Source organism: Physeter macrocephalus, chromosome 13 (genome assembly GCF_002837175.3).
Source record: "Physeter macrocephalus isolate SW-GA chromosome 13, ASM283717v5, whole genome shotgun sequence".
Classification (NCBI taxonomy): Eukaryota; Metazoa; Chordata; class Mammalia; order Artiodactyla; family Physeteridae; genus Physeter; species Physeter macrocephalus.
The window spans coordinates 86,590,848-86,603,009 of record NC_041226.1 but is presented as its reverse complement, the minus strand read 5'-3'; the positions used below and the strand labels follow the sequence as shown (position 1 = coordinate 86,603,009).

General features: G+C 54.7%; 1 protein-coding gene across 1 annotated transcript in view; it reads left to right on the top strand.

Moving 5' to 3' along the window:
• AIF1L (allograft inflammatory factor 1 like) overlaps positions 1 to 12,162 on the top strand; it is a 24,167-nt gene that overhangs the window by 1,186 nt on the left and 10,819 nt on the right. Inside the window, exon 3 of the mRNA XM_024126395.2 lies at positions 10,835 to 10,901. Coding sequence (XP_023982163.1) covers positions 10,835 to 10,901 — 67 coding nt within the window. The remainder of the gene's footprint in view (positions 1 to 10,834; positions 10,902 to 12,162) is intronic.

Genomic DNA, 12,162 nt, shown 5'->3' with positions numbered 1-12,162 from the left:
ACACACACACACACACACACACACACACACACACACACACACACAGCTCCTTCTCACTCAGGCTTTTAGGAAAGGTTGCCTTAGAGACTTGGTGCTTTTCATCCTGATCCTAGTGGATTTTTTCTAAAAAGAAATCCTTCCGGCTGTTGCCAGGCACACAATGGGACGTTTTAGACCTTTGCTTAAACACCATTTAAATTCTAGAAGATAAGGAAAACTGTGAGGGCCTGCCTGGATTGGCCAAAACTCAAAGGCAGCACAGCAAGACTGGGGCTCAGATCTGGTCTCCATTATGTACCAGCTCTGTGGTCCCCAGCGAGGACCTCTCATCACAGAGCCGAGGTCACCGTAAGGACTCCATGAGGGAAGGCATGTAATGTGATTGGTCCAGCATCTGGCACAAGAGAAGACCTCCATGGATGGTACTAGGATTACTTCTTGAGGAGGACGTCTCCAGGTTTCCTTCTTACTGGTTGCAGAATCATGCCCACTGACGCAAGGCTGGACATTTCCCCTGCAGGCTTCCCCGGGCTGCTGGCACCCAGCTCAGAGTCCCAAAGTGGAAAGCTGGTGAGGGCCAGCAGGGTCCTGGTGGAGTCCATGTGGAGGTGGGTCCACGGGCTGCAGCACCGCTGTAGCATAAGTCTCGCCAGGGGCCTGCAGTCTTTATTCCCTCCTTGATTTCCCTGGACTGCCTAGAGCTAGGCAGCCTGCCTGGTTTCATTCCACTGGCCGTAGGAATCCCATGGAGGGTTCTGGGGACCCCAGGGTCCCTCCAGGTAAACTCTGGCCTCCTCATCGCCATCCTCATCTGACCTCTTAGTGCCATCTTGAGCACAGCTGAAAGGGAGCCTGGACGTCTGGCCGGGGCTCTCGGGGGTCCAGGCTGCCGGGCTTCCCCCCAGTTCACTCTGCAGCCAACTCAGCCTGGGTCTTGGCTGCTTTTGCCCTCTGGACAGGAGCCTGGAACCCTGACCTCATACAGCCCCCTGGGCCACTCAGCCGGCTGGGTTCCAAGCCAGTTGAATCCACCCACAGCCAGAGGACCCCGAGCCAGAGACAGCTGGAGATGGGGGAGAGGGGATTGTAGTTGGACAGACCAGAGGAGCTGAGAGTGCGCGGGACTTTCCATGCCAACCCTGCCCTTGGGGGGATGGGGGGATGAGGTGGGGTGCGGAGGTGAGGCCACAGGGCTGTCTTGGGAGGTGTACTGGCTTGGCTCAGAAAGGGGAGGGGCTGTGGCTCTCCGGGGCTGGTCTGGACAGCGCTGAGACCGGGGAAGGTGAACAAGAGGGGGCTGTGTCCAACCACCTCGGGACCCCAACGCCCAGAGAGGGCAAGCAGCTGGCCAAGGCCACACCGAAGCCAGTGGCAGAGCTTCCAGTGGCAGAGCGTCCTTTCCCTGACTGGATGCTATTCTGAGATCCACCGTGTGAGCCCGGGCTACTGTCAGGTTGCTGGGACCCAGGCTCTGGGCTCCCGGAGGAAGGAGGCTCCAGGATCAAACCAGAAGTTTGAGCTGCTTCCCACCACAGCAGGCCAGGGTGGCCCCACCGTAGTTTAGAGTCATGGGCAGAGGGGGCTGTTCACTGGCCCTGTGACCTTGGACAAGCCACTTGAGATGATGGTAGTAGGTTTGTTGTGATTTTGCCGCTGAGATAATCTATGTAAAGTACACAGGAGAGCCGGCTGCTGTCTTGATTGCTATCATTGGTTTGTTTGGGACTTAAAGGTGCGGGAGTGGAAACCCAGGGGCGGGGTCTGAGGTAGACTGGCTGCTCAGCCTGGACCAGACCCCTTTGTCTGGCAGAATCTTATCTTCCCCTGCCTGAAATGGGAGCAGAGACCGCTGCTCTGCTCTGAGTCCCTACAACAATCGGAGGAGATGAACAGACTGAAGCTCCTTGCAGACTTCAGGGAGTCGCTGTGTTTGAGGGTCTGAGTCGGTTTCACCCACGGCCGCGGCCATGGTGGGAGTTCCCTTGGGTGGATGGATTCCGGAGGGAACCACATCGGCAGCCCAGATTGCCTGCGTTTGGGGGGCAGCTTCACTGCCCCACTGGCGGGGGGGGGCTTCTTGGGGGGCTGGGCTGAACAGCTGCCCCAGTGGTCCCGTGGAAGCCAGAAGGCGTGAAGGATGGGGCTTCATGACTCACCGCATGTGCTTGGGCACCGCTGTGGCTGCTGCCTGGGGCAGAGCCCAGCCTGGCTGTGAGCTCTGGAGGCTTCTCTGGGCCAACGGTTCCTCTGGGGCCTTTCTCCCCGCTGGGATGGGCCAGCTTCCCAGAGGGCGGCAGAGTAGCTCAGTCTTGGCTATTGTTCTTAATAAGGGATTCAGGAGTCCAAATAGAAGGGGACTTGGGTGGACCTAAAGGTCCTGGTGGAACTGTATGAAAATGCACTTTTTTGGGGTTTCGCTCTAGATTTTGCTCTCATTTTCTGAGCACCTGGCGTGTGCCAGGCAGTGTGCCAGGCATGCTTCAGACATTATCTCGTCGGATGCTCACTCCAACCCTGCGAGTGTCTGTTCCCATTTTGCAGGAGACGAGAGTCAGAGGGCCTGAGTAAAATGCCTGGGTTTAAACAGCCACACTTGGACCCATTTCTTCTCCCCATTTCTGAGCTGGACTGGGGCTCCTCTGTATGTGCCCACCCCACCTCCGTGCTGTATGTGTGTGCGCGCGCATGCCCGCGCGTGTGCCTGCGCGCGCTCTGCACCACTGGAGCGGGCAGGACCGGCGCGCGCCTCCCACTCCCCCACATAGCTGACATTCCCCGCGCCCTGATGGCATGGCAGGTGACCCTGGGCCAGCCAGAGCCGGCCTTATAAGGCAACGGGACAAATTCCCTCCAGCTTCCTACAGGGACAGAGGGAAGCTGTGGGGCTGGGTGGGTGCCCCTCAGAGTGCCCTTAGCCTTGGGATGGAGCAGGAGGAGCCTGGAGGATGGTGAGAGCTGTGGCTTGCACCGGCCAGAGGCCAGGATCTTTAACAAAATAGCATGAGTGGCGCCTTTGCTCCGGGCCTGGCACTTGACGTAAATCATCTCACTGACTCCTCTCAATGGAACACTTGATTAGATAGATGCCCAGCAAGAGTCTGTAAACATCCCCATGAGACCAGGATTACTAAGCCTCCCATTTTACAGATGAGGAAACTGAGGCTCAGCCAGGTGAAGTCACCCGCCCAAAGTCACCCAGCCAGGAAGTGACACAGCCGGGATTCTGTCTCCAGACGCTGCCCCTGGCCCGCCCTGGCCCCTGTCCACCAGGTGGCTGTGGCCTCGCTGTGACACAGGCCTCTCTTGCTTATGTGGATAAGGATCTCTGGCTACTGTCCTGCCCTCTCAGCCGTCCTGGGTCAAATGAAGGGCACTCAGCATTCCCTGTAGCATTTCGGTGCCTGATGGTTATTTCAGAACCCACGTGGCACCTGTGCTGGGAAGAACTGGGTACGGCAGGCTGGGTATCTCTACCTGGGGTGAGGCTTGTCCCCGGCCCCTCCCCCAACAGTGGGGGACCTCTGAGACCTGACCCAGGCACTACACAGGTGTGTCTCTTTTCCTGTGTACTGGCGGTGCCACCCTGTCCCTGCCCAGGTGAATGTGCCCAGCTGGCATCGCCAGGCACCCGTCTCTCTTGCTCTTCCTTAATATATTATAAGGGAGATGGTGATAAGGAGCCACGTGAGCCTCTGAGGATTCAGTGTCCCCGCAGGTCCAGCCAGTCTCGACCTCGGTGTGGCCATGTCGCAGGAAGCTGGAGATGGAATTTCTGCAGGGTCTGCTTCATTTGTGTAGTCGGTGGGGGTGTTTTTCTCCAGCTGCCCCACCTATTGGCGAGGACACAGAGTCCGGATGAGGCCCCAGAGCTGCCGTGGGGAATGTGAGCCTGCTGTCCTCGTGGGTGCACGTTACAGGCTCCTGCTACACGCCAGGCACCAGGCTGGGCATCTATGGCCTGGCCCTGGCCCTTTAAGAGCCTGTGGGCTGCATCAGAGGCCACACGGCCAGGCATCGTGCCGCCTGTCCTTGGGGTTTTCCCCCAAGGCTTCAGCCACCAGCCCCTTGGATGGCCTCCAAGATGGTGCTATCTGCCAGCCCTAAAATTCTGCTGCGGCTAATTCATAAAGGCAAGCCTGGAGGGCCAGGAGCAAGCATCCAGGAGCAGGTGCTAGAGGTACCAGCCCAGAAAGAGAGTTAAGTCAGGGTGGGCGTTGGGGGGTGCAGGCAGGTGGCGAAGGTCTGGAGGCCAGGACACCGCAGGGGCTGCCAACCTCTGCTGGTTGGGGAAATAGCCCCTCCTGATCACGAGCACTTGGACGGGGCTCTCAGGGGGTGGGGGGAGTCTCGGATGTGCATCGGAGGTTGTAGATGACCCAGAGAGGCAGCAGTGAGCCCGTGCAGCTGCAGGCACCGTCCCTCAGGGCTGAGATGGGTGCGCTCTGTCCTCTATGGATGGCCAGTCGCGGCCAGTTCAGCCAGGTATCCAAGGACAAAGCAAAGTTTGCCCTTGAGGAGGAATGACCAGAGGGTCAAGACTCACCAGGAGGACTTCGTGGCACAGTCGGGGACAAAGAAAGTTGTGGGTGGGTCTCTTCTCTGCCCTTCCCCTGCTCACAGTTGTCTCTTGGTGTGGCTTGAGTTTGGGTGATCCAAACGCACGATGATACTTGCTAGCCGTTAGTAAGTATACTAGGAGCCAGGCTCTTTCTATGCAGTTCTCCCATTTAATCTTTACACCGACCCAGTGAGGAGGTTCTCTCTTTATGATTCCATTTTGCAGATGAGGAAACTAAGGCCCAGAGTGGTAAAGCAAGTTGCCCAGGGCCACAGAGCTAGTAAGTGCTGGAGCTGGGATTTGAAACCCGGCAACCCAAGTCAACCTCCCTGCCCCGTCCCTGTGCCTTGCACGCCCTGTACTTGCCTAGAGGAAGGATGGTTTAATCAGGACCTTGCCCTCTGGGCCTCAGTCTCCCCAGCTGTTGAACAAAGAGAACAAGCTGGATGCTCTGAGGAGTCCCTTCTGGGTTCTGTGACTGGGTGGATGTTGGAACAGCTCTGCCACCTCCCTGGGCCTGGCCTGTGGACACTGGCTTGAGAAGTGACTGCCTGGTTCAGAGCTTCCTGTTTTGAACCCCAGGCTCCTCCCTGCTTGCATTTCCTGGTTCTTTGCCAGGGACTGACCAGGCCACCAAGGCCTCTAGACTTGCCACTCTCAGAGCCCAGGGGACCCCTGCATCCCTCATACCTGGAGGCCCTGACAGCAGTTTCTACAGCCTGAAAAACTTGTCTTTTGGGACGGTGGGTTGGAGTGGGAGAGGGGATGGGGCTAGAATAAACCATCTACACACACCCCCATGCCCCTAGAGGGCTATAAAGTGGTTCCCTGGCCTCTGGAATAACATCTTTCTGTAGCTGCCCAAGAGGAAAGGTAACTCCCAGTATTGACTTTCTTTGCCCAGAAACCTGTGGCCAGGCCTTGTTTGGGGCAGGGAGGGAGCTGGGATGGTGAAGGGAGATAGGCCTTGAATTGTGAAAACGTTGTGATCTTGAGTAAGTTGAGCAACCTCTCTGGGCCTCAGTTGTCCCATCTGTCAAATGGGAATACCCAAAAAGGAGAAAGAGCAACCAGAACCAGCCTAAGTTAGGGGAGGGTTTTCCTTCCTAATCTGTTTAATAGTCAGTGATGGTCTGGATGATGAGCTGTGGGTTGTTAGTGGACTGAATGTATATAAATGTTAGCCGATAATAATAATAAATGGCTCACATTTATTTAACATTTACTAAGTGCCAGGCACTGTGTTAAGCACTTTAGATATGTTTACTTACATACTGTCATTCTCAGGACAAGCCTATGTGGTTAATATTTTTATCTTTCCTACATATGAGGATACTGAGGCACAGGTAAATGAAGTCATTTTCACACAGCACTAAGTATGCTCAGACCTAGGCATTCTGGCTCCAGTTTGCCCTCTTTCTGTTTCTGTTTTTGTTTTTCTTCCAAACATCTGGAGTGACTTCTAGCTCATCTCCTCTGCCTGGGGGCCCAGAGTTAGGGCAGGGCTGGGTGGGGCTGGCGGCTGGTACCAGGTACCCGCCCAGTGGGCGTGGCTGTGCCCTGAGGCTGAGGTAGGATATGGGGGGAGGACCCCTGGAGGGAGGAAACTGTGGGCTGTGCATGAGCGCTTGAGCAGGAACCAGGAATCCAAAGCTCGGAGGTGGGGTGGGAGCTGGCAACCCAGCCAGTGGAGCTCCTGTTCCTGCCACCCGCCTTCCTGCCTCCCCGGCCCCCTGGTCCACACAGCTGCCCCAAGCCCTGGGTCAGCGAGGGCTGCCGACCCACACGTGAACGGGTCAGCTGCTCCTCCCACCCCCGGTCACTCTGTGGCTCAAGCGTTTGTCACTGTTGGCTCCAAGGAAATCTGTGATTCCAATCTCTGAGGCCTCTCCAGCCTCTGTCATACACATACACATGCATTTGCAAAGCTGCCTTTCCATTGCAGGGCTGAGAGTGGAGAAAGTCATTCTGGGCTGAATGGCAGTCTTCTCCATTCATTCAGTAATGTTTATTGAGCACCTACTGTACGCTGGGCACTGCTGGGTGCTAGGCATCCGTGGGGCAGAGACAGTAAACACATCCTCCTGGATGTGTCCTGTGACCAAGGACCTGCCTCCTCTCAGCATCCTTCCGACACCCACTTCCTTGGGTCACTTCTACTCCCCAGCTCTCTGCAGGGAGGGAACCCAAGCAGCCTCTGCTGTGGAGCTTAATCCCAGCTCAGCCACCTGTGAGCTGTGCTGCCTGGATGAGCGAGTTGTTCATCCTTTCTGAGTCTCAATTCATTGACCCTTCCTGCAAATATTTATTGAGCACCTACTATGTAGAACCCAGCAGGGGGAGACAGATAATGGACAACACCCTTAATAAGCAAGTACACTGTAAATTGTGCTAGGAAATGACTCATCATGGAATAAAAGGTGTGATCTTAAGGTGGATTGGAAGTGGAGGAGGGGACTCCAGTGGACCGAGTGGATGGCGTTGGCCTCATTGAGATGGTGACAGTTGAGTAAAGACTTGAAGGAGGTGACATGCAGATACGTGCGCTCCAGGCAGGGCACACAGCTGGAGCAAAGGTCCCATGGTGGGAGCGCGCCTGGCATGGGAGAGGCATGCGAGGGAGGTCAGCGTGGCTGAGGCACCCACTCTGGTGGAGAGGGGTGGGGAGCTGGGGACAAAAATGGAATACCATGTTAGATGGTGATTGGTGCTAAGGAGCAAACCGGCTTCATCAGCGAAAAGACAATAATCCTGGAAGCCCCGGGGCTGCCGAGAGCACGGTCCCGGGGTCAGGTCCAGGGAGGGGTGTGGCTATTAAGCACCCTGCGGTGTAGGCTGAGCTCTTGTCTGTCTCTGTCTGTGTCTCATTTGTCTCCAAGACCCAGGACCATGTCCTACCCCTCGAACCCAATCTGTCTGGATCCCTAGAGGTGATCAGTGTAGATTACAGACAGGCTCCAGGCTGGTGCGGGGTTTCTGGTCAACCAGAGCCTGGGAATTTGGAGGACCCCCAGGTCTTTCCCCAGAGGTTCCCAGGTGTTGAGCCTTACCTGTGTTCTTGTGCCTCCCCAGGAACGCTGTCCAGTTCCTAATGTGGTGAAGTGAAGGGAACGTAGGGACAATGTGGTGAGTTGAACGTAGGCTAAATGGGTTCCGCTTCAAAATTCGGAGATTGTGGAGTTCCTACTTTTACGAAATATCCTTTTCTGAACTCGTGGCAACAGTCCATGGTCATTATTTAAAGTCATTACTTGGCAAAATAAAATCTTGGAAGCCCGATATTAGCACCTTCCCCCACCCTTTTTTTTTTTTTTTTTTTTTTTTTTTTTGGAAATGTTTCTTTCTGCTTTACCCCAGAGTCTGGGAACCGTTGGCCAGTTTGTCCCTCCGTTGGACAGATATGGGGTCTGTGACCCCAGGAGGAGCCTGGGTTGCTCAGGGTCACAGACAAGAGTTAATTGTCCTACTTTTGGTCAGAGAATGGGGGTGGGGGCCTCAGTGGAGAAGACCTACGAAAGGAAGCCAAGAGGAAGGGAAGGACAGAGCCAGCCGACAGGAGGGCAGCCTCCCAGGCTGCAGGGGAAGGTTCCAGCTCCGTGGAGCTAAGTGCAGGCAGGGCTGTGCATGGCACACGGTGATGAGGCTCTGAGTGAGGCTGTGGCCGAGCCAGCTGGACCCCATGGGCCCTGGAGTCTGATGGACACAGTTTCCAAACCAACCCTGAGCTTCCCCAGGGCCTGGGGACCCTGGACATGTTATTAGCTCTCTGGTCCTCCTGTTCTCACCTGTAAAATCAAATAACAGCGGCTGTGAGGATTGAATGGGATAACATGGTGCCTGCCCAAAGCAAGGGGGCTATCAGAGGCGCCCTGACCCAGCGAGGGAAGCCACATTGGCGGGGGGTTCCTTCTACTCAGTCAAAGGGTGCTGAGTTAGTGTGGAGGAACTTGAACCCTGGAAGGGATCAGATTCTGCCCTACATGGACTTGTACCTATTGTTTACTGAGCACGGACCCTCGAGCCAGGTGCTAACTGCCCGCAGTGGGTTGTCTCGATTGAGGGGTAGGTGCCTGACGAGGTGGGTACCCGCGAGCCCATTTGACAGCTAGTAAGGAGGGGGCTGAGGATCCAAACCCAGAGGGCTTTATCCTCACTTCGGTTCTTGTCATTCTCCCATTCTACATTCCATTTACAGTGACTGGAGAGGTAGTGAGTTCCCTGTCCTAGGAGATGTGTAAGTACAGACTTGGTCATCATTTAGTGGGAAATGACGGCAGGAATTTAGAAACATATTGAGTGGTTGACCCAGATAAATTTTTTTTCATTTAAAAGATCATTTATTGGGCTTCCCTGGTGGCGCCGTGGTTGGGAGTCCGCCTGCCGATGCGGGGGACGCGGGTTCGTGCCCCGGTCCGGGAGGATCCCGCGTGCCGCGGAGCGGCTGGGCCCGTGAGCCGTGGCCGCTGAGCCTGCGCGTCCGGAGCCTGTGCTCCGCAACGGGAGACGCCACGGCGGTGAGAGGCCCGCGTACCGCAAAAAAAAAAAAAAAAAAAAAAAAAAAAAAAAAAGATCATTTATTGAACTACAAGTACATATTTGTATGGAATGTTCCAAAATTTAGAATTAGAATTTTTTAAAGCCTCAAAATTAACTTATAAGATGTCTTTTTACAATAGTAGTCGGCCTAGTCATAATAGGAAAAACATTCAAGAGAATGGTAGAAACCCCAAGTTCAGCATAATGATTACCTCTGGGAAGGAAAAGAAATTGGATTAGGGAGGGGCAGAAGGGGTCTTCTAACATTTAACATCATTTTGTTTTGTTTTATTTTATTTTATTTTATTTATTTATTTTTTGGCCGTGCCACGTGGCATGCAGGATCTTAGTTCCCCGACCAGGGAACGAACCCGTGTCCCCTGCAGTGGAGGTGTGTAGCCTTAACCACTGGACCCCCAGGGAAGTCCCCAACATCATTTTAAACAGGGACTTCCTGTAATTTTAGGATAAAATTTAAATTTATCCTAAAATTATCCTTTAGGATAAGGGCCTTGTCTTATTCACCTTGGTCTCACCTGCTCCCTGGATGCCTAGAATAGAGCAGTGTATACTGTGGTCCCTCAAAAACTGTTGAAGGAATGACGGAGTCACAGCCATGTCCAGTGGACTGAATGAGGAAAGCAAGGTCCAGGGAAGTAGAGGGGATTTGTGGGCTCTGGTGCCAGGATGAGAACACACCCTCTGTTTCCTCATCTGAATGCGGGTTCTAGGGATGCTTAAAGATTAGCAGCAAGGCAAGTAAGATACCTGGCCACTGCGCCCAGCCTAGCAAGTGCTAATTGTTAGTTTTTTGTTTTAAAGCCGGATGAATACCTGCTCACTGCCCATCTTTAAGTGTCAGGGTTAAAGATAGATGTAGGCTCTAAAGTCAGACAGAGCTGACTTGAAGTTCTGGCTCTGTGAGCCTCAGTTTCCTCATCTGTAAAATGGGAATAATAATAGTTGCTACCTCTTGGGCCCACTGGGAGATCCGGAGCGACCATGTGGGTAAGTGCTTCATTCTGGGGGCTGTTGTGAGTCCCTTCCCATCGCCTCCCAACTCCATCTGGTTCTGAAAAGACTCATTTGAGTCTCTCCAAGCATCTGAGGGGAAGGTGGGCCCTGTTTTACAGGTAAGGACACAGGTGAGAGGGTAAGTGACCTCTCAAGCAGTGGACAGTTATTTTCTGACTAGAGAGAGACTAATAATAATAATAATAATAACAGAGCAGTTGCTGTTTATTGAGCTGCCAAGATTCATATATACACTCTCCTTGGATTCTCATGCAAGAAGAAGCTATGATAGTTATACCCATTTGGCAGATAAAGCAATAGAGATTCAAAGAGGGATCAGTTTGTTCAGGGTCACATACCTAAGAAGTTAATGCCAGAGCCAAGTCACTTGTCTTTGGTTGCTCATGGCTTCATGGATCTTGGAGCCGGGGTGCCCTGGGGGGAAGCCCAGGTCCCTGCACCCGTAATTCAGAGGTTGACTGAAGGTGTTTAGTCTTCTGCAGCGGAACCTCTGGGCCCCACCCCCAGCTGCTGAGCAAACTTCCTACCCACGGGGTGGATTGTACCGATCTGCCTCTGGGGGTTGACAGGAGGCCAGGACTAACACTGCCCTGCGCGGCCAAGCCCAGCCACCTGGCGGGAGAGGAGGCAACGGGCTGTGGGCCTGTGTGTTGGTGAGTTCTGCCTGCTGACCCCTTGCTCAGTGCTGTCCTCTCTCCTCTGTAGGAGTTCCTCTGTGACCAGAAGTACAGTGATGAAGAGAACCTGCCGGAAAAACTTGCAGCCTTTAAAGGTGAGCCGGGGCTGGCTGCCCACCCCCCCAGGAGAGCTGGGTGGGCCCCTCCACCCCTTATACAAATCCTCACCCACAGGGCCAGACTGCAGCCGTGTTGCATCCACAATACCCCTCTTCCCGACGGGCTGTGAGACGGGATGCCCAGCCTGGGGGCACAGGCCCCTCGTCCCTCGCCTGCGGGCCCCGGCCTGCCCTGCCCTTCCCTCCCTTCTGCTGCCCAGCAGGGCTCAGGTTGGCTCCTGCCCGCCCCTGCCCAGGCTCTGCTCGCTCCCGGGGCCCCAGCACACAATCAGCTCTTTGTAGCAGCCCTTGTCTCTCCCCCTGCGCGGTGGAGCATCTTGGGAGCCCCTGCGGAGAATGGGCGTTTGTGTCACCACAGTGGGGCAGGGGGCAGAGTTTCTGCCCATTGAATCTCGGCAGCACAGGATGAAAAGAAAACAGGGCCCGGGAGTCCGCGCGGGGAGGGGGCCGTATAAAGGTCCTTCTGTTCCGGGCCCTGCACTTGGTTCTCATCCAGCGGCTCGAAAGGAGAGGAGCTGCGCACATAGGGAGTGGGGCAGACCCACCTTTCCCGTCCGGGAGATGCAGGCGCGCTGCGGGAGCCCTGGGCACGCTGGGGGACCACGTGAACACCCTCCAGGCTGCGTCCCCCCGGCCCCCCCAGAGTCTTGGCAACGTGGACATCCTCCCTGCTCCAGGGCAAGGAACCTACCAGTGCTCCCCAGACCGCTTATAACGCAGCCATCCTTAGGCAGGACACCAATGGCTAAGCGTTTGTTGAGAGCCGACCTTGTGCTCAGGCTTGCGATCTTCCTGCCTCATCCCAATCCAGCCAGGAGGGAGATGGTGGGAGCTTTAGTTTACGGATGAAGAAACTCAGGCTCAGAGAGGTGGGGTCATTTGCCTGGCGTCACACAACTCACCTATGGCAGACTTGGGGCTTGTACCCATATTGGTTTCACTCCAAAGCCCCTGCTTGTGACCGTTACACAATGGTGCTTTTTACATGGGAAGGAAGGAAGGGAGGAAGAGAGGGAGGGAGGGAGGAAGGAAGGAGGAGAAAGAAAGAGAGAGAAAAAGAGAAAGAGAGGGAAAGAAAGAAAGAAAGACGGAAGGAAAGAAGACAACTAGAAGAAAGAAAAAAAGAAGAAAGGAAAGAAGGAAGAAAGGAAGAACAAGAAAGAAAGAAAGAAAAGAAAGGAAGGAAGGAAGAAAAAGAAAGAAAGAAAAAGAAAGACAGAAAGAAAGAAGAAAAGAA